At 40.3% G+C, this 21,477-nt stretch overlaps 1 protein-coding gene across 1 annotated transcript; it reads left to right on the top strand.

Moving 5' to 3' along the window:
* The first annotated feature begins 792 nt into the window (after positions 1-792).
* LOC137248660 (uncharacterized) lies at positions 793-19,852 on the top strand. Its single transcript, XM_067779560.1, has 4 exons — positions 793-834; positions 18,650-18,943; positions 18,996-19,039; positions 19,465-19,852. Exons 1-4 carry the CDS (start codon positions 793-795, stop codon positions 19,850-19,852), a joined length of 768 nt encoding a protein of 255 aa, XP_067635661.1.
* Positions 19,853-21,477: the final 1,625 nt, after the last annotated feature.

The raw sequence follows: 21,477 nt of genomic DNA, 5'->3' as shown, positions 1-21,477 counted from the left end.
TCCCTTGCATTGCATTCTTCGATCCATGTTTCTTCCACCACAACAATTTTCGGGAGCTCGAAAAACTTATTAAGAACCTTCTTTTCTAGGCTAATATTTCGTATAGGCTATTTTTTTTTTTTTTTTTTCTTTTTTATATAAAATAACTATGAAAGTAATTTATTCGTATTCGTTAATATGAAATCCATCAAAATTAGTAAAATGCGTATAATTTTTCCATATGATAGCTTGTTTTTGGTGAAATTGTCATTGTCCCCGCAAAAGTCAAGTGGCTAACGTCACACTAAATGAAACTACCTCCATTTTTTGTATCATGCCTTTGATGATCAAAAACTGAAAATCAATTTTCGATCACTTTTTGGAATCAATTTTGAAGTCCTTTGATGATTAAGTTTTAATATCTCATAAAAATCAACAAAAAGAATATTCAAATAGGCTTACCTTTCGATGAACAAAAACTGAATATAGTTTTTCAATCACGTTTTGGAATCACTTTTGAATCAAATGTGTTTGGTTTAGGTGATCAAAAATTTATAATCATTTTTAATTCAGCTTTTTGAATCTTTTATGAATATATTTGTTGACTGAATAATGAATTTTATACGTGTTTATATTTTACTTTTCATTAAAAATCTTGTTTTTTTTACATACATATATCTTTTCAATCATGAAGCTAAGAAAAAATATTTAAAAATTTTATTATTTTTACAAAAAATATTCTTCAAGATGTAAATAATGTAAATGTGACCAAAGATTTCCCAACGATTTCTCCACCTTCCCAGAAAATACATAATGGTTGGACAATACAAAGGTTGTGAGCTATCTGAACCCCAGGTAAGTGAAACTATCTTGACATACCTGGAGACGGCTTCAACATCCCGTGTCGTATCCGTATTTTAAGATGTAGACGATAATAGCTGATGTTTGATGTTGTAGTCGCAGGTGTATATCAATCAAGTTTGTTTGCGAGTTAGTGGTTCGTATAGCTCATTTCCTCATGCTTTATTCCCCTGATGAAATAAAATTATTATGTAGTATCTTATTTTGAATGAGATATGAAGAATAATCACATTCAAAAATCTCAACCAAAACGATTGAAATATGATCAGAAAATGACTGTGAAAAGCAGTCAAATATTACTTTAAAACAATTAAAGCTCAATTTTACAATGATATCAAATATGAATAAAAAGCGTTTCGAAATAGGAATCATAAATGATTATTCAAGAATAATCACATTTAAGGTACATTTTTCTCCCGACGATACATTAATTTGTTACGGTCTGCTGTTATGGTCTACGGTTACGGTCCACTTGGGAGCGTTTTCGTGCGAACACACCTAGCGACTGGGGATGGGGCGAAAGTTGCGATACAAAAGTATCGAAAAAGAAGAAAGAAAAGACTGGCGATCACTAGCGAAAATTGCCATGAGTTTCCGGCCGCAAGTAAAGCGAAGAAGACGTGGAAAAATTTAGAAAAAGAAAAGCAAAAAGATAGCACGTTTTTCCGGCCGGGAAAAAGCAAGAGTTGGCTTTTCTTTTGCGCAGTTAATCGGAAAATTTTATAAACCAAAGAGGCAAAGGCGTCAAGCACAGCTCCTGCTGCATTAACACTATTGCTTACATCAACTGCACATCCCCGACTATATTCAACTCATCGCAAAACACCTTCGCCGTGCTGTGCACATATTCAAGAGAGTATTGTGAAGAACCACAAGACCGCAACGAGGAATTGCAGGCCGATTCCTTCACCCAACTACCAAAATAACAAACGGGACCAGTTCATTCCGACAAACCTCGTTTTTACTCGTCTATTTTGGGTGGTAATAAACCTTACAACGGTTGTGTTGTGTGGACACAAGCTCAACGTAAAGAATATCCAGTTGTAGTAGGTCGACGTTTTACAGTCACACCTAGTGAGAGTCATCCAGATCGTAAAGGTCAACACGAAGTTTTATTGCCACCAGGTTCACTTGATCACCTCGGACCAGAGCGCAACAACCACCAACAGTACCAACACAGCGCGCCCAAGACCGCGCGCCATAACCAACAACAGCGACAACTTCACCAGCAACAACAACATCACCAGTAACCACGCCGGCAGAGGCCCACGGTACGTACTTTGGCGGCCATGTAAGTACCAGGCATGTATGAACTTCAAAATAATTACCCTACAAAAAAAATTGGTCATAAAACTTACCCACGCCCACTCAAATGTGACTAGGAATATAACCTATGACTGTATAATAGCTAGTCAAATGACGTGGAATGACGAGAGCGTTTTTGCAGGGTAGTTAAAGAAACTTCTAAGCAGTACCTAGAGAGTATTATACAGCCCGGTTAAACCATTTAACAAGGGTCGATTTTTTTCGTCAAATTGTATTATTGAATACTCGAATTGTTAGCTTTACAACAAAGGGCAAACATTTTTTATATCATTTTAATAATATATTTTGTTGATTTAAAATGATTGAAGTTAGCTCAATAAATTTTATTCATAATAAGCCGTCTTCATCACGTGAAACGTTTTAGCGATCCATTTTTGGAGCTCAACCATAAATTGCTAGAAAAAAAAATTTGCGACCGCAGCCATTGGTCGATTATGCACGAGTTGGCTAAAAGATTTAAACTTTTTTTCTTATATCATACAAATACAATATATATATATATATATATATATTCATATGAATCAATATTGCTAGCAATATCGTTCGAACAACCAGAAGAAAATAATATACGTGCATATAATACGTAGTACTATCACAATTTGATCTTTATTGCTTTTATAACAAATTTTCGTAGCACATATTACATATTATTCTCATCGTACTATGCCATTATACCAAATTGATATTTTGTGACACTCAAAAATAAGTTCTACTACAACAACATAATAATTTTGTAAGAGAGCCCCAATTATCAGAATTTGTATCCAAACTTTATAGCCCTAAACTATGTTTTGTGAATGAACAAAAAAGGGTATTCGACCAAATTCTTACTTTGTAGTTAGTATATTTACAATACATAAGTACATTTAATTACATATTTTTCTCACACATAGCGTTTATAACGATTATCAAAAAAAAGAGGAGACATAAATAATTGTATAATTTAAAATATTACGAGCAAAAGTAAGAGAAAAGAAAAGAACCCCCAACAGAACGAGCATAGTCAGACTTAAGTATTCATATTAGATTTCGTTTCGATTTCGGCCCAATAAAGTGTGATCTTTTGGATCATTTTTTTTTCTCCCACTTATGCACTACACACACTTTCCTACATTTTCATAGTGTAATTAGCTATTCGTAGTTCAACAATGCTGTAGCCCTGGTTAAGAAACCTGCATTATCTTATTTTTTTGTTGCTTACATACGTTAATAGAAATGAATTGTAAATAAATTAGTATTTAAAATGGGAATGCTGGCGTCGCCATTTATTTAGAAGGCACGTAGGGAATTCAGGTAAGGGGCCATCGAGAATTAGGTGCGTCGATGGCCATGGTTTTTGAGGGTGGGCAAAGCACCGGGCGTCGCAACAACACCCGCGGCGCCCCCTATATATATTCGGCCCTCTTGGTTCATTTTCCTTTTTGTTTTCTTTTAATTTTTCAGCAGTTTTTTTTTGCTTTTTGATTTTAGAGTAGTAACCGGTCATGTCCGGTTCGGTTATTTTTTTTTTTGCGTTTAACTTTTCGAAGTTTTCTTTTTTTTTTGAGTTTTTAAATTTGAATGTTTAACGGTCTGTCCGTGACATCCGGTTCGGCCGGATGTTGTTCTAGTCTGAATTTATAAGCGTTTTGAGTCGGTCTCTGCGCTTCTGTCAGTTTTTTTTTTAATCTGACAGCTGAGTTTTTTTTAAATAGGCATGATAGGAACTTTTTTCTGTTTATGGCGCAGGAACAGTAAGGTTGGCAAGGACCCGCAGCCACCTGCGTTGCGGTGGGATGGTTGGACGGATCAAGTTGTCCAGAATGATCATCGATGACAGTTGCTGAGGGCGCCATAACAGATGGCGCCCAACGTGGTTCCTGAGGCGCCGGGTGCGAGGGTCACTCCAGGTCAACTTGTGAAGTTCAACATCCCACCAGTCCGAGTGAGCAGCCACAGGAGCTGCCACCTACGTTGCGGTGGGATGGTTAGACGGATCAGGGTGTCCGGAGTGATCATCGTCTCCGGTAGCTGAGGGATCCACGGACTTTACGTCAAGTTATCCGGATTTTTATATTCACCCGGTGAGGCAGTGCTGAACGCACTTAGTTTTTTTTGTAGATTTGGGGGTTTTTATTTTCCCGGAATGTGGTCCGTTGGTCGGCTTGGAAATATTTTGTCCGCTAAATTGGGTTTTTTTTTGTACAATTTTTTTTTAGTTTTTTTTGTTCTTTAGCCGAATTTGTGATGTTAGTGTGAGTGTGTGAGCGAATGGTAGGACCCCAGCTCAGCCACGTCTCAGGTGGTACCACCGAATACCACCTGGATTGTGACGGGTTGAGCTGGGATCCCAAGCGGCACCCTTACCTGTCCCACCAGTCTGGGGAGCGGGCACTGAAGCCACTCCACCCATAGCGGTGGAGGCAGGAGGGGTGTCCAGGGTGAATGATGGGAGGCCTCAACACCCCCAACCAGTCCCACTAGCGCGTCCTTGGAGACCGCCTCTGCGTTGCGGCTGGGTGGGTTAGGACCAACCTGAGTGTGTAGGAAATTGACCCTAGTGGCCCCAACCAGTCCCAGAGGCCGGTCCTTAAGACCCCCTTATGCGTTGGGGTTGGGAGCACTAGGGACAAGAATGAATGGGTTTGTGTTTTTTTTTTCTTTTTTTCTAGCCCGAGTGCCTTCGGGGAATGGGATGTCAGCGTCCCATTGACTACCCAAATATTTTTGTTTGGCCTTCTGTGGGGGCGATAACCACTAGCCTTTCGGAGTTTGGACGAGTTCTCCTTTACCAAAATGTCTACCCAAATATTTTTTTTTGGCCTTCTGTGGGGGCGATAACCACTAGCCTTTCGGAGTTTGGACGAGTTCTCCATATCAAAATGTCTACACCTTTTTTTTTGTTTTGCCTTTCTGTGGGGGCGATAACCACTAGAAATCATCTTTCGGAGTTTTGACGAGTTCTCCATAACAAATGTCTAATTGCCGCAAAGCCCTTTCAAACTAGGAAACAGAATTAATTCCCAACTTGACTTAACCTTTTTTTTTTGATAGACCTATGTTGCCCGGCTAGCTTCCTAGTAGGACTTTGAGACTCTTATCTCAGGGGTGAGTCGTGCCCCACGTTGATTGGCATCGGAGGCCCCTGGCAGTGGCTTCCCACAGCGGATACGGTTTCCTGTTCGCTTCATCGTCAGGTCTTCAAAGCGAAGCAGGTTTGTTACGGTCTGCTGTTATGGTCTACGGTTACGGTCCACTTGGGAGCGTTTTCGTGCGAACACACCTAGCGACTGGGGATGGGGCGAAAGTTGCGATACAAAAGTATCGAAAAAGAAGAAAGAAAAGACTGGCGATCACTAGCGAAAATTGCCATGGGTTTCCGGCCGCAAGTAAAACGAAGAAGACGTGGGAAAATTTAGAAAAAGAAAAGCAAAAAGATAGCACGTTTTTCCGGCCGGGAAAAAGCAAGAGTTGGCTTTTCTTTTGCGCAGTTAATCGGAAAATTTTATAAACCAAAGAGACAAAGGCGTCAAGCACAGCTCCTGCTTCATTAACACTATTGCTTACATCAACTGCACATCCCCGACTATATTCAACTCATCGCAAAACACCCTCGCCGTGCTGTGCACATATTCAGGAGAGTATTGTGAAGAACCACAAGACCGCAACGAGGAATTGCAGGCCGATTCCTTCACCCAACTACCAAAATAACAAAAGGGACTAGTTCATTCCGACAAACCTCGTTTTTACTCGTCTATTTTGGGTGGTAATAAACCTTACAACGGTTGTGTTGTGTGGACACAAGCTCAACGTAAGGAATATCCAGTTGAAGTAGTAGGTCGGCGTTTCACAGTCATACCTAGCGAGGAAAGTTCTAGTGATTCCGATTCGGATTCGGACGGCACTAAACAAATTGTTGATGAGAAACCCTTGGTATCCGAAGATAAATTCCTTTCTCTACGTTTACGACGTACACCACCACCTTTGGATAAGCGTCCAACACCACCTCCGCCTCCAGGGCCAGCAGTACACTGCAGCGTAATACAACGAACGCCAAAGTTAGCACCAAGTCATCCAGATCGTAAAGGTCAACACGAAGTTTTATTGCCACCAGGTTCACTTGATCACCTCGGACCAGAGCGCAACAACCACCAACAGTACCAACACAGCGCGCCCAAGACCGCTCGCCATAACCAACAACAGCGACAACTTCACCAGCAGCAACAACATCAGCAGTAACCACGCCGGCAGAGGCCCACGGTACGTACTATGTAGGCCATGTAAGTACCAGCCATGTATGAACTTCAAAATAATTACCCTACAAAAAAATTTGGTCATAAAACTTACCCACGCCCATGCAAATGTGACTAGGAATATAACCTATGACTGTATAATAGCTAGTCAAATGACGTGGAATGACGAGAGCGTTTTTGCAGGGTAGTTAAAGAAACTTCTAAGCAGTACCTAGAGAGTTTTATACAGCCCGGTTAAACCATTTAACAAGGGTCGATTTTTTTCGTCAAATTGTATTATTGAATATTCGAATTGTTAGCTTTACAAGAAAGGGCATACATTTTTTATATCATTTTAATAATATATTTTGTTGCTTTAAAATGATTGAAGTTAGCTCTATAAATTTTATTCATAATAAGCCGTCTTCATCACGTGAAACGTTTTACTGATCCATTTTTGGAGCTCAACCATAAATTGCTAGAAAAAAAAATTTGCGACCGCAGCCATTGGTCGATTATGCACGAATTGGCTAAAAGATTTAAACTTTTTTTCTTATATCATACAAATACAATATATATATATATATATATCTATATATTCATATGAATCAATATTGCTAGCAATATCGTTCGAACAACCAGAAGAAAATAATATACGTGCATATAATACGTAGTACTATCACAATTTGATCTTTATTGCTTTTATAACAAATTTTCTTAGCACATATTACATATTATTCTCATCGTACTATGCCATTATACCAAATTGATATTTTGTGACACTCAAAAATAAGTTCTACTACAACAACATAATAATTTTGTAAGAGAGCCCCAATTATCAGAATTTTTATCCAATCTTTATAGCCCTAAAATATGTTTTGTGAATGAAAAAAAGGGTATTCGACCAAATTCTTACTTTGTAGTTAGTATATTTACAATACATAAGTACATTTAATTACATATTTTTCTCACACATAGCGTTTATAACGATTATCAAAAAAAAAGAGGAGACATAAATAATTGTATAATTTAAAATATTACGAGCAAAAGTAAGAGAAAAGAAAAGAACCCCCAACAGAACGAGCTTAGTCAGACTTAAGTATTCATATTAGATTTCGTTTCGACTTCGGCCCAATAAAGTGTGATCTGTTGGATCATTTTTTTTTCTCTCACTTATGCACTACACACACTTACCTACATTTTCATAGTGTAATTAGCTATTCGTAGTTCAACAATGCTGTAGCCCTGGTTAAGAAACCTGCATTATCTTATTTTTTTTGTTGCTTACATACGTTAATAGAAATGAATTGTAAATAAATTAGTATTTAAAATGGGAATCCTGGCGTCGCCATTTATTTAGAAGGCACGTAGGGAATTCAGGTAAGGGGCCAACGAGAACTAGGTGCGTCGATGGCCACGGTTTTTGAGGGTGGGCAAAGCACCGGGCGTCGCAACAACACCCGCGGCGCCCCTATATATATTCGGCCCTCTTGGTTCATTTTCCTTTTTGTTTTCTTTTAATTTTTCAGCAGTTTTTTTTTTTTATTTTAGAGTAGTAACCGGTCATGTCCGGTTCGGTTATTTTTTTTTTGCGTTTAACTTTTCGAAGTTTTCTTTTTTTTTGAATTTTTAAATTTGAATGTTTAACGGTCTGTCCGTGACATCCGGTTGGGCCGGATGTTGTTCTCGTCTGAATTTATAAGCGTTTTGAGTCGGTCTCTGCGCTTCTGTCAGTTTTTTTTTTGAATCTGACAGCTGAGTTTTTTTTTGAATAGGCATGATAGGAACTTTTTTCTGTTTATGGCGCAGGAACAGTAAGGTTGGCAAGGACCCGCCCCAGCCGACAATGACTAGCCACTGTGCACCACCACATCATGCCGACCGCCTTCCTTACTGCTTCCACCGAAGATGCGATTCCATAACAAATTTTGGAACAGAAAATGCTTTTAAATTTGAACGTTTTTAATCATCTTGGGGTATGATATTCAAATATTTTTTGATCAAAATTTTCAAAAAATGCTGGCTGGGTGATGGCTACATATTTGTTTGCGTGAGATATCTCTTCGTCGCCTTCTACATAAGAGTGGCTGTTTTATTGTTGTTGTGAATTTATTTAGTAGCGGCTTAATGATGCAAATATTCGTCACAATACATACCACGGCAGTCGCTTTGACCTATGTATGTATATTCACATTTTATTTTTTTTAAACAAATTAGAAAATATAACTTTCGTTACCATTTTGGATTAAGTGCTTTGCTAAAACAGAATTCTAGGTAGATTTAATACAATTTAGAAAACGGTCTCTTGTGTTTTCCCTTTCTTTCATCATTCGTATTTTAAGGGAGTTTTCAAAATGAGCTGTCACTACATAGAACAGCTGGCATTATTACATTATGCTAAAAAGGCTTAATAAATTTATACAATATGGATGGTTATGATTTGACTTTATAAGGTTTTGTCCCTGCGACTGATGTTAGGTTGAAATAAACTGCATCATACAGTGCAGATGGGTGATAAAGGCGAGGCCTGTACCATTACCCCTTGTACGATCGTTTTTATTGATGTTGTCGAGATCGCAAGTTCGAAGGTCCGGAACATCTAGTCATGAACTGCATTGGACTGATGTCGCCACCATAAATATTCTTAGCTGGCATACGGAGCACGTGGAGCGGGGGAATAGGAGTTGATGACTCCTTACGCGAGTATGTGTGCCAGAGAAGGGGCGAGACGAATTCAGCGCTTCCCAAGGCAGCCGGTTCTATGTACCGGAGCGACTCGGGATTTTTCCCCGACCAAGGGCTGTCATTTCAGTGTAACCCCATTTAATTTGTTGCGTCCCTCCCACAAATTATCATCCTCGGAGCAGCTCCTTGCAGCTGAACTGCTCCATACCCTCCTCCCCGGGAAGGTATTGAACCAATCCCCGGTCCCAGGCTGTGGTTCCGTAGCATATGTCGGAATGGGATTTATCTCAGACGGTCATACCCTTACCAGTGTGTAACGGGCAATCCATCTCTACAATCTACGTACCTTGGGCAGTAGCAATGCCGAGCACCAGCTTTTACCCCCGCCCCTCCCCTCCTTTTCCGATACACGCACTCGCGTATGAAGGAGTCATGAACCTCTAGTTCCCCACACCGTGTGCTTCGTATGCCAGCTAAGAATATTTACGATCGCGACCAATGCAGTACACGCTTTGGCCGAGGCCACCTTCATAGATGCTCTGGGCTTAGAAATAGCAACCGTCCGACCGGTGCATTCGTTGCACCGTGCTGCCAAAACACAAGTACCAACTCATCGACCCAATGTACTCCAGCAACAATCGCGCCTTCACTCATCTGTTGTTGTTGTAGCAGTGCTTCGCCCCGTCCAAAAGGTGCGACCGATCACAAATTGTCATCAATATCCTCTAACGGGAGTCGAAGGAAACTTGCTGTTTCAACAGGGGTGGACCATAATGAGAGAGGTGTTAGGGGCGTTGGTTCCACAATACAGTTGAAGAGATGGTTGGTGTCATGTGGGGATACTTTACAACCAGGACATATTGTAACGATTTTTACTTGCAAATCCTCTTATTTGCCCTTTTGCTAGGATCGTATCGCTAAACTGTTGAATAAATAACTCCAATATTGAATAACGGAAAAATGGCCTTTATTAAAATACTTCACAATAACACTCAAACTGTGCAACGAATAGCTTAATAACCAAACTGATATCTTAAAGGAAACTGACTTTCAAAATAATAGTGCTATTGCTCGCTAGATATCGTCTTACTCGTAACTGCTTGACAATTCAAATCAAACTGAATTACTTCTTACTCGCTGGCGCCGCTTTTATAGTTTACGCTGCATACTTCTAGGCTCTTCGATTTCCAGAACTTACTAGTTGTTTCGGCTACAAAATCGCCAGCCACAACTACGTGCACAAATTATTGCTCACTCTTGTGACAACTCAGATAAGATATATGCATGTGTTTGTGCATTGCCGCTCCGCTGCTCGTATACGTACATATGTGTAGACGCAATTATTTATTCGTTTATGTAGATACATAAAGATTGAATTATTGATGTGAACATCGCTTAGCATCGCCTTAGTGATGGTATAGCTTAGGGATGCTAATATCTGTGACACTGCCCTCCACCTAAGTCTGATCGTCCCGATCAGACAAATCTCTCGATCTAAACGCTGCTAGCATCGCCAAATGTACCACTCTTCTACTCCGTGGTTTCTCAATGCTTCGTATGCGGTAGATGGTATCACTGATCTTCTTCACAACCTTGTACGGGCCTTCCCAACTGCACCGAAATTTGGATGGAACACCTTTCCGCCGGTGAGGGTTGTATAACAGTACCAAATCTCCCGCCAAGAAACCTTTCGAATTATTTTCCTTGTCGTACCTGTGTTTCATCTTACTACTCATTATCCTGGATCGTTCCCTCGCACTCTGTTGCTTGACCAATGAAGAACTACTTCGCAGAGCTTGCGCTGGACGGATTTCCTTTGCATAATCAGTATCGTTCCGACGCTTCACAACAGTAGTGTGCCTTGGCTTGAAACCACCCTTGCATTCTTTCTTCGTTTCAGTACGTCCGTTAGGGCTTTTCAATGCCAGTGTTTCTCTCACAGGTACCTTCGGTTTTGATTTGTTTGGCCCATTTGTTCCATCAACCTTTACCTTTGAATTTCGTGACCTTCGTCGAGTCTTCTCCACCAGTACCCGATTACTGCTGAACCCTTTTTCCAAACTAAAGTTAAGTGGCACATCTTGGTTCTCATAACACATCACCCTTCTCTGCATATCGATCTTGATGTCATGGTCAACCAAGAAATCCACTCCCAATATAACTTCATCAACAATCTCCGCCACAACAAATTTGTGTAGAACCATGACCTTCCCAATCAATACTTCACATATCACTTCTCCCTGAACTTGGTTATAGTCGCCAGTGACCGTACGCAACTTTGCTCCAGGGAACGATTTTACTCTCCTGTTGACCAAGTCAGATCGGATCAAGGAATGAGATGCGCCCGTATCTACAGTCAGTACTCGTTCTTTGCCATCCACATTCCCTCTGACGGTAAGACTGCTTGATTTCCTTCCAATTTGCGACACAGATATCACAGGGCATTCAATAGCTGGATCTAGCTCTCTACCTCTTACTCGCTCTTGCTCATCTCCTCCAGCTTTGCGTTTACGGCCACCCACATTGTTGGAACTATTAAGGCCAAGATCGCAATGACGTGCTATGTGACCTGACTTCCCGCATTTGAAGCATTTGATAATTTTTTCACTTCGCTTTTGCGATCCTTTCAGTGCCTCCAATATTGCGTCTACCCACTCTGGCCTTTCTACTTCCACACGGCGTGCTTTGAAAACTGGCTTACACAGAAGCGACGCCGTTTCCTGAATCAGAGCTTGTGACACCGTTTCTGCGAATGTTGGCTTTGGGTTCGCGTATGTAGCTCGCTTCGTTTCCACGTCCCGTCTGCCATTTATGAAACTCTGGATTTTTACCCTTTCAGTGTATTCCACGGGTGCGTCCGCATTTGCAAGATGAGCCAATCTTTCAATATCTGAAGCAAACTCCTGCAATGTCTCATTTGCTTTTTGGTAGCGGTTTTGCAACTCAATTTGGAATATCTGTTTCCTATGCTCGCTTCCATAACGTCGTTCTACAGCAGCCATCAATGCTTCATAATTGTTCCGCTCTCCTTCGGGAATCGTCTGTAGAATTTCCGCTGCTGGCCCCTTCAATGCCACGAATAGTGCAGCAACTTTATCTTCCGCATTCCAGTTGTTCACTGCTGCGGTCTTCTCAAACTGTAGCTTAAAGACCTGGAAAGGAACAGAACCGTCAAAGGATGGTGTTTTTACCTTTGTATTGCTTGCTGAAACAGCTGGGCGGTTTAATTGCAACTCTTGTATACGACCTCTCAAAGCATCCACCTCGCCTTCGATTTTTTCCTCAAACTGCGTTATTTTCTCGTCCATACGTGCTTCGAGTTTTGATGATATACGCGCCTCTTGTGCTTCGAGTTGTACTGTTATGCGTGCCTTTTGTGCTTTCAGTTGTGTCTCCATCTTTGATGTAATCTGTGTCGACATTTCTGCCATACGCGTTTCTTGTGCTTCAATCTTCGATGTAATCTGTGTCGACATTTCTGACATACGCGTTTCTTGTGCTTCAATCTTGGATGTTATGCGTGTCTCCTGCGATTCCAGCTGAGATGACATGTTGGTGGATATTTGTGATGACATTTCTGTTATACGTGCCTCTTGCGCTTCCATCTTGGATGTTACTGTCAATGTTTGAGCAGTTATTGCAGCCAATATCATGTTCAAGTCTGTGCTGGTAACCGTCTGCGATGTTTCGTTTTTCTCTTCAATTTTTGTTGTTGTTTCGTCCCCATCAGGATAAAAGACAAACTCGTCCACATCAATTCCTTGCGACTCCATTACCTCTCGTAGCCGTGCTTGAAGTTCGATCTTATTGCCGGTTGTATTTAATCCACGGTTCTCCAACTCCTTTTTCAGTTGCTGGATCTTCAATTCACTGAACTTTGCCATGCCCAAGTTGTATTCCCAATCTTCGGAATTTATTCAACAATTCCTCTTCTGACACCAATTGTAACGATTTTTACTTGCAAATCCTCTTATTTGCCCTTTTGCTAGGATCGTATCGCTAAACTGTTGAATAAATAACTCCAATATTGAATAACGGAAAAATTGCCTTTATTAAAATACTTCACAATAACACTCAAACTGTGCAACGAATAGCTTAATAACCAAACTGATATCTTAAAGGAAACTGACTTTCAAAATAATAGTGCTATTGCTCGCTAGATATCGTCTTACTCGTAACTGCTTGACAATTCAAATCAAACCAGGCATGCTTAACGAACGAAACGATATCATTTCGTTACGATAATCAACGTTAATAAACGAAACGTTTCGTTTATTAACGTTAAGAACGACAAATTAACGTTAATTTGACGATCTTAACGTTAATAAACGAAACGAAGTGACTTCGTTTCGTTTATTAGCGTTGATTATCGTAACGAAATGATATCGTTTCGTTCGTTAAGCATGCCTGAATCAAACTGAATTACTTCTTACTCGCTGGCGCCGCTTTTATAGCTTACGCTGCATACTTCTAGGCTCTTCGATTTCCAGAACTTACTAGTTGTTTCGGCTACAAAATCGCCAGCCACAACTACGTGCACAAATTATTGCTCACTCTTGTGACAACTCAGATAAGATATATGCATGTGTTTGTGCATTGCCGCTCCGCTGCTCGTATACGTACATATGTGTAGACGCAATTATTTATTCGTTTATGTAGATACATAAAGATTGAATTATTGATGTGAACATCGCTTAGCATCGCCTTAGTGATGGTATAGCTTAGGGATGCTAATATCCGTGACAATATGTTTTGTATGTCGGCGTTGATTCTGGATAGGTAAGGTTACAGTATCCAGATTGAAGTGGAGCTAGAGTGACTGGCGTTTCCCTAGAGAGTGTGCGTTTCTCTTCTGCAAGTTTTGGGCATTGCTCTTTGAGTACAGGATTCACCGGCATAAATGTCAGACACCTGTTTGTGGAGTTCACTGAGGACCTGCTTGTGTTTTTTGCCTTCAAACGGCTGTGTTCTCAGGTGCCGCATTTCCTCATAATGCTTACGGAGATGACTCCTTAAACCCCTGGGCGGTGTTGGCTCATCAATCAGATGTCTGTTGGGATGCCCAGGTTTCTGGGTATTCAACAGGAACTGTTTGGTTAGCATTTCATTTCTCTCCCTAATGCGGAGTATTCTGGGGACATAAGAAAACGACCCGTTGCGGTTCTGAGAGCAGTATTTTGGCGGGCCTGTAGCTTCTTCCAGTGAGTAGTTTTTAGGCTTGGTGACCGTATCGGGGACGCGTAGAATGCAATCGGCTGGCCAATTGCTTTGTAAATGGTAATGAGCGTTTCTTTATCTTTACCCCAAGTGCTGCCAGCAAGAGATTTGAGGATTTTGTTACGGCTCTGGATTTTCGGCACAATTACGGCTGCATTCTCTCCAAAATCCTGATCTTCCCAAGAAATTGGGGTGTAGGACAGTCGGTAGCGTGGTGCCATCGACGTGAATGTTCAATATGGTCGACATTTGGAGCGTCCATGTTGTAAATAAGGTGGCCGATGATTTAGGCGTGACAATGTGAGGTTTCGCGAGGCGAAGAAACTGGAGAGATCAGGGCGATAGCCATTTATTTTGCTACAAATCAGAGAGAGAGGACACCACCTTGTGGCACCCCTTGTTTAATTGTTCTTGGTTTGAATGTTACATTCCTGAATTGCACCGATGCTTTACGTCCACCCAGATAATTTGCGGTCCACCTTTTAAGACTTGGGGGAAGAGTAGACCCTTCTAGGTCTTGCAGTAACGTGCCATGGTTGGCCGTATACAAAGCTTTTGATAGGTTTAGCGCAACGAGTACTGTTCTATGGTGGGGGTTTTGATTTAAAGCCCAATTTATCTGGGTGCTAATGGCATTTAGCGCGGTGGTTGTGCTATGAGGTTTTCTAATGCCATGCTGATGACAGGCTACCTGCAAATTTGCTGTGAAATATGCGAAACTGGCTTCAAGTGTCTTGGCTACTGGCGGTAGGAGACATATCGGGCGATATGAATCTCCTATGTTAGCTGGTTTCCGAGGCTTTAGTAGCGGGACCACCTTGGCCATTTTCAATTTTTCGGGAATAACAAAGGTGGAAAGGGACAGGTTGAAGACATGTGCTAAATATTTGAAACCCCCTTTTGCTAAGCTTTTATGCATCGGCATGGCTATGCCGTCTAGGTCACTGCTTTAGATGGTTTAGCATGACCGATGGCATCCTCAACCTTTTTGGCGGTGATGGTAATTGGGGACGCGCTGTTTATGTGCGCGTCTGTTGGCCCTCCGTCTAACTTTGTCAACCGTAGAATGCATTATATATTGTCGGCAAAAAGCGCTGGCGCTTTCTTCGCATCCGACAGCACTTTATCGCCAAAGGCGATGGAAATTTTGTAGTTGTGCTTAGACGGATTCAATAGGGACTTTACGGTGGACCAAAGCTTACTCACACCGGCAGAGAGGTTACAACTACTTGTGTTCATCTACAAGCAATCTCATGCGTTAGTTTATATCCCTTGTTTGGGGGTCGCCGGGATCTAGCTGTCTTATAAGGTCACGTTCTCTCACTAAATTTGCGGCCTCTGCCGGAAAGTGAGGCCGAATTTCAGGAATTCTTCCGGCGGGGATAAAGCGAGCCGAGGCGGATTCAATGAACTTGCGGAAAGCACGCTCCCCTTGGCGAGCATCAGTCGGGATAGGGAGGGCAGCAAAGCGGCTGTCTGTAAAGGATTTGTACTCATCCCACTTTCCTTTTTTAAAGTTTATGAAAGTGCTTTTTTCTGTGATGATGTAGTCGGCGATACGCTCGAGAGAAATAAGTATAGGTAGGTCGTCGGATGCAAAAGTTACCATCGGCTACCAGTTGACGCAGTTTGCAAGTCCAGCGCTCACGATTGATACATCTTGCGAACTGTGACAGCTTCCTACCATACGAGTGGTGCGTCTCCGTTTATTGTGTAGAACGTCGTTTCTTCTATTTGATCCGCCAACATCTCACCCCTGCTTCCCCCTGTGGGTTAGGGGTTGGAATATGCCCACGGTAGGTATACCGGTATAAAAGGCGACCAAAATACCATGGCTAACCAATCCATGAATAAGGTGACTTTACTCGAAAGGGATCAGAGTGGACGCGGCGTATCACCCTGCGGGACCCTGCATGGTCCTTATAAAAAGTGCCACCACGGGAACAGGAAAAGCCAGTTGTGATCTGAATATATTGCATTATATTCAGGTCTCACCTTCCTGTCCTGGGATGGCCCCTTGTGGGAGCATCGCGGTGGCTGTGGTTTCAGAAAAGAGTTCACTTTATGACACGCTCTGAGTAGACTAGTTTTCCCTTGGGGTCCAAAGACCCAAGGGAATTCGGTCTCTTGCTTATCTCAGTATACTCAATTTCATTGAAAAGCTGACCCTGAGGTGCAGGCGAAGGAGTTGGTCACATCCCATAATTGTGACAATTGGAAGCAGAAACGGAGCATGATTGGAGAAACGTATGTCTATCGTCAGCTGAAAACAATCGATAATTGTACGAGTGGGCCGGTGCTCATCTTGTCTTTTGAGATGTTTGAAGCTGCTTTAGACTGCGTTGCGAATAGGAGGCGTTCGCAGAACGGACGGCCTCATCCAAAACTGTGGCACGATTTGACGTTGTCAGATGACAGCAGTGGGTGGCCTGCTTTGCGAAGATATTGCTGGGGCGGGAAAGCCTTCCAACACAGGTCTATGGTTGAAAAGGTTGACCACAGCCCTAAATTGTGGATAAACGGAGCGTAATTGGAGAGAAATAATAGAGGAAGATTATACAATAACGAGTTTATTGGAGTTGTAAACCACAGTAGCAAATAATTATGAGAAATACGTGGGCATGTATAAAAGTAGCAAATAATGCAGATCGAAGTTGCAGATAAAACTGAATGAGAAACGTTTAGTTGGCAATTCAGTTGCAACATGATCCTGAACGCACAAGTACCTGTGACTAATGAGATGTGTCTTGAGTGAAAGTGGACTACCCAGCCAGCATTTTTTGAAAATTTGTATCAAAAAATATTCAAATATCATACCCCAATATGATTAAAAACGTTCAAATTTAAAAGCATTTTCTGCTTGAAAATTAATGTATCGTCGGGAGAAAAATGTACCTTAAATGTGATTATTCTTGAATAATCATTTATGATTCATATTTCAAAACGCTTTTTGTTCATTTTTGATATCATTATAAAATTGAGCTTTAATTGTTTTAAAGTAATATTTGGCTGCTTTTCCCAGTCATTTTCTGATCATATTTTAATCGTTTTGGTTGAGATTTTTGAATGATTTTCGAATACGATTATCATGCATTTATTCTTCATATCTCATACAAAATAAGATACTACATGATAATCTTATATCTTCAGGGGAAGAAAGCATGCGGAACTGAGTTATTTGAAGGTCACTCGCAAACAAACTAGACTTATATACACCTGCGACTACAACATCCAGGCATCAGCTATGATCGTGAACATCTTAAAATACGATATGGTACGGGATGTTGAAGTCATATCTAGGTACATACACATATAGACAAAAGTGTTCGTCATTTAACGTATGTGCTCTTTAATAATATGCCAAGCCTCTAAATTTATGGAAATATTTTTAATTCAAATCTTATTAGTTATTACAATGTATTAGCTTTGTTATAGTACTGAAAAGCTCTAAACGCTGCAATATTTTAAATAAATACAATTTAAGTAAAATAGGTACTAAATTATGTGGACAAAAGTGTTCGTCACCTTGAATTAATTAATAAAAATGATGAAATATACTAGTTTCTGATATTTGGTTTGTCTTCATTTGGACTTTACGGCTTCTTGAAGCCCATTAGGCATTGAGTGTACCAATTTTTTTGAAACATCAGGACCGATTTTTCCCAATTCTTCCTTTATAAATTCCTTTAGTATGGTTTTAGATATTATATGGCATCCTCTGATCTTTCTGTCAAGATGATCCCATAGATGTTCTAGGTGATTTAAGTCCGGTGATTGTGGGTTGTTTTTAAGTTGTGTGGGGAGTGTTATATAAGATCCACAATCGAACAATTTCGGCAGTATGATTGGGGACGTTGTCGTGCTGAAAGTAATAATCGGATTCTATGCCTAGTTTTCACGCGCTCTTTGCCAAATTTTCTTTTAGTATACTCAAGTAGGCATACTTATCCATTGTATTTTCTATAAATACCGAGTTCTACGACCCCAGCAGACAACATACAACCCCATACCATACCACCGTGGTGTGATGGTAGCTTGCTCCGCCTACCACACGGTATGCCCTGGGTTCAAACCCCGGGCAAAGCAACTCGGCAGTGTTTGGCAAGCGCTCCGGGTGTATTTCTGCCATGAAAAGCTCTCAGTGAAAACTCATCTGCCTTGCAGATGCCGTTCGGAGTCGGCATAAAACATGTAGGTCCCGTCCGGCTAATTTGTAGGGAAAATCAAGAGGAGCACGACGCAAATTGGAAGAGAAGCTCGGCCTTAGATCTCTTCGGTGGTTATCGCGCCTTGCATTTATTTTTATTTATTTATAAGATAAATTAGTTAATTTCCTTCAAAGAATGGGTGCATAATGCATTATTTTATAGCATGATTCCAAAACAAACGAGGATGACAGAGAAAACATTGATGAAAATAGAGTGGATACTGTAGTCGATATGACAAATGAATGCGAAGGTAGCACAGATGAAATGCCAAGTAGTAGCGCCAGTCAGCCAAGTAGCCGGCCAAGTCAGTTGAGTAGCACCGCCAGTCAACCATTAATTTTAAAAGCATTTACCAACACTCAAAGCTATTCCTCTGGAACAAAAATTACACATGGAATCATGCACATGATCGTCAAAGATAATTTGCCGTTTACCTTTGTCGAAGGTAGGTTTTGTGTTCATTAATTATTCTATTATTTTATTCTAAGAAATTTAACTTTTATTAAAGGTGCTGGCTTTATTAGACTTTATGAAGCAAAATTTCCCACTTTACAAAAGGGGGACTCATGATAGCATATAAACTTATAAGGTGTAAAATTATATCCATTTACACACGCGGTTATATGAACGCACCTAATAATACTCTTGATAAACTTGATTGTTTTTCAGCTGTATTATTTCCAAAAAAATTTTTTGATTGTTATACAAATTAAAAAATACCAAGATTAAGTGAAAAATCAAAACTAAAACGCCATTACTTGCTGATGTTGGAGATTTCTGATGAAAATGATGGCTGTAATGTCTGCAAGGTTGCATTCCTTTGAGTTTATCGCGTTTACACAATGAAATGTGCGCGTAAATTTATACAAATTGTGTAAATGATTTTTCATACAAAATTTGACAGCTCGTTTACGCACTAGATAAATTTATACGTTTACACACTTTATAAGGCATTTATACGGTTACATGAGTCCCCCTAAAGTCCCAACAAGGAACACGATAAAGGCTGAAATTGATAAACTGTATGAAGAGGAAAAAAAATGTGTGTCATTGCTTTCAAATCTGCATTGTGTACCCCTGACCACTGATATATGGACTAATATAGACACGAAAAGCATGTTGAGAATAACCGTTCATGGGATGCTTGAAACAAAGCCATTTAATGGAACAATTTGTGTGTATCAATTGAGTGAGTCCCATACAGCTTCTCATATATCTGATATTTTGTCCGATGCAATGAAAAATGTTTCTACTGAGGAAGATAACGTTAAGGCTGTTGTCACAGACAATGCAAGAAATATTGTCAGTGCAATCTATGAAAAATTCGGAAAAAACGTCTTATTCCATGTTTCGCCCATACGCTGAATTTGGTTTGTTCGAATTCATTAGATATTTATGCTGTACAAGGCATTATTTTAAAATGCAAAACAATTGTGAAATGGTTCAAACGCAGCGTTAAAGCCAATGACGACATACGAAAGGTGCAAGCAACCGCTGGCGTACCAGAGGGTAAATTTTTGAAACTTTTACTAGATGTAAATACGCGCTGGAATTCCACGTATTATATGATAGAGCGGTTCATGAAACTTAGCGCCTACGTCAGCCAAATTTTGTTAAATTACCCGGATTCTCCGCCCATGATAACGTCAAGAGAAAAGGATGAACTAATGGAAATATGTACAATTTTAAGACCTTTAGATGCCATGACAGTGCAGATAAGTGGCGAACGACATGGAACTCTCATCCATATAATACCTCTAGTTCATTGCGGTCATGAACAAATTTCGAAAATTCACCCATGTCAACCAGCAGCACAAAAACTGAAACAAGAAATTTTAAAGCAATTTGATAAAAGATTTGCGACCATAGAACAGTCTTTCCTCTTAGCTGCATCCACTATCTTGGATCCAAGATTTGAAAGGGTTAATTTTAAGGATCCGGTGGCTTTGGGGTCGGTATTAAGATACATTCGTGCTGAAATAACCGAAAAAGATGTCAATATGGAAACAGCAAGTGAGTCATCGCTGGAATCAGAACATCATTTTGACTTATGGGCTCCACACAAAACTCTCCCGCACAAAAAAAAGAGAGCATGTGACGATGTGCAACCTCAAGACGAGCTCACTTTTTATTTAAACTCGCAAGTTTTTCCACTTAAATCGAACGTAGTAGATGCTTGGGATGACATGAAAACAGTTTATCCCAAGCTCTATGAAGTCACTAAAAATTATTGCCACTTGATTGGAACATCAGTGCCTGCGGAACGGTAGTTTTCCAAGGCTGGATCCACCGCAAGATTAAAAAGAAACCGACTAACAACTAAACGGATGTCAAAACTATTATTTCTACAAACTTGGCTAAATAAAAATTAAAGAATTTTTTCAAGTAAATTGTTTTTAATTATTTTAATGCATTGTCGTAGCTTTTTTAAACAGAGGTCTCAATTCTTTTATCAATATATTTTATAAATCGGCAATTAATCGATTAATTCTTATTAATTGCAATCAATTATTTTAATTTTGCAATTAATCATATGATTAATTAATCGATTATTTTTATTTTTTTGCCATCTCTAGTCGTAAGTAATTGTGAGCATCACTGTCAGTTGCCAAGACAACAGATAGTTTTATTAAAAAAGGAATTATATGACGCTCTCACTCTATGGAACATTTAAGTAGTTATTCGTGCCGGAAAGACACTTGCACTGATATATGGCATGGGTAGTTGGTTCGCAGCGAACGGGCGTTTTGGATCATAACAAGATGGTGCATAGCGTAGGAGGGAGGTGCTGCCTTAAGCAATGTCTAAGCAAATGCAGATCTCTGTTAACAATGTATCATACATTGTTGCTACGGCTGGGCAAAAAGAAAATTGCTAAAAAATACATATCTCATGTTGATTACGAGTAAAATGTTAATCAGATATTGAGATAACAAAATCAACGAAAGAAGGGATACTGAGACAAGCACGGTACTCGCGGTGGACTTGCC

This window comes from Eurosta solidaginis, chromosome 4 (genome assembly GCF_040869045.1).
Source record: "Eurosta solidaginis isolate ZX-2024a chromosome 4, ASM4086904v1, whole genome shotgun sequence".
Lineage (NCBI taxonomy): Eukaryota > Metazoa > Arthropoda > Insecta > Diptera > Tephritidae > Eurosta > Eurosta solidaginis.
The sequence above is the reverse complement of the archived record's forward strand: the minus strand, read 5'-3'. Positions and strand labels throughout refer to the sequence as shown.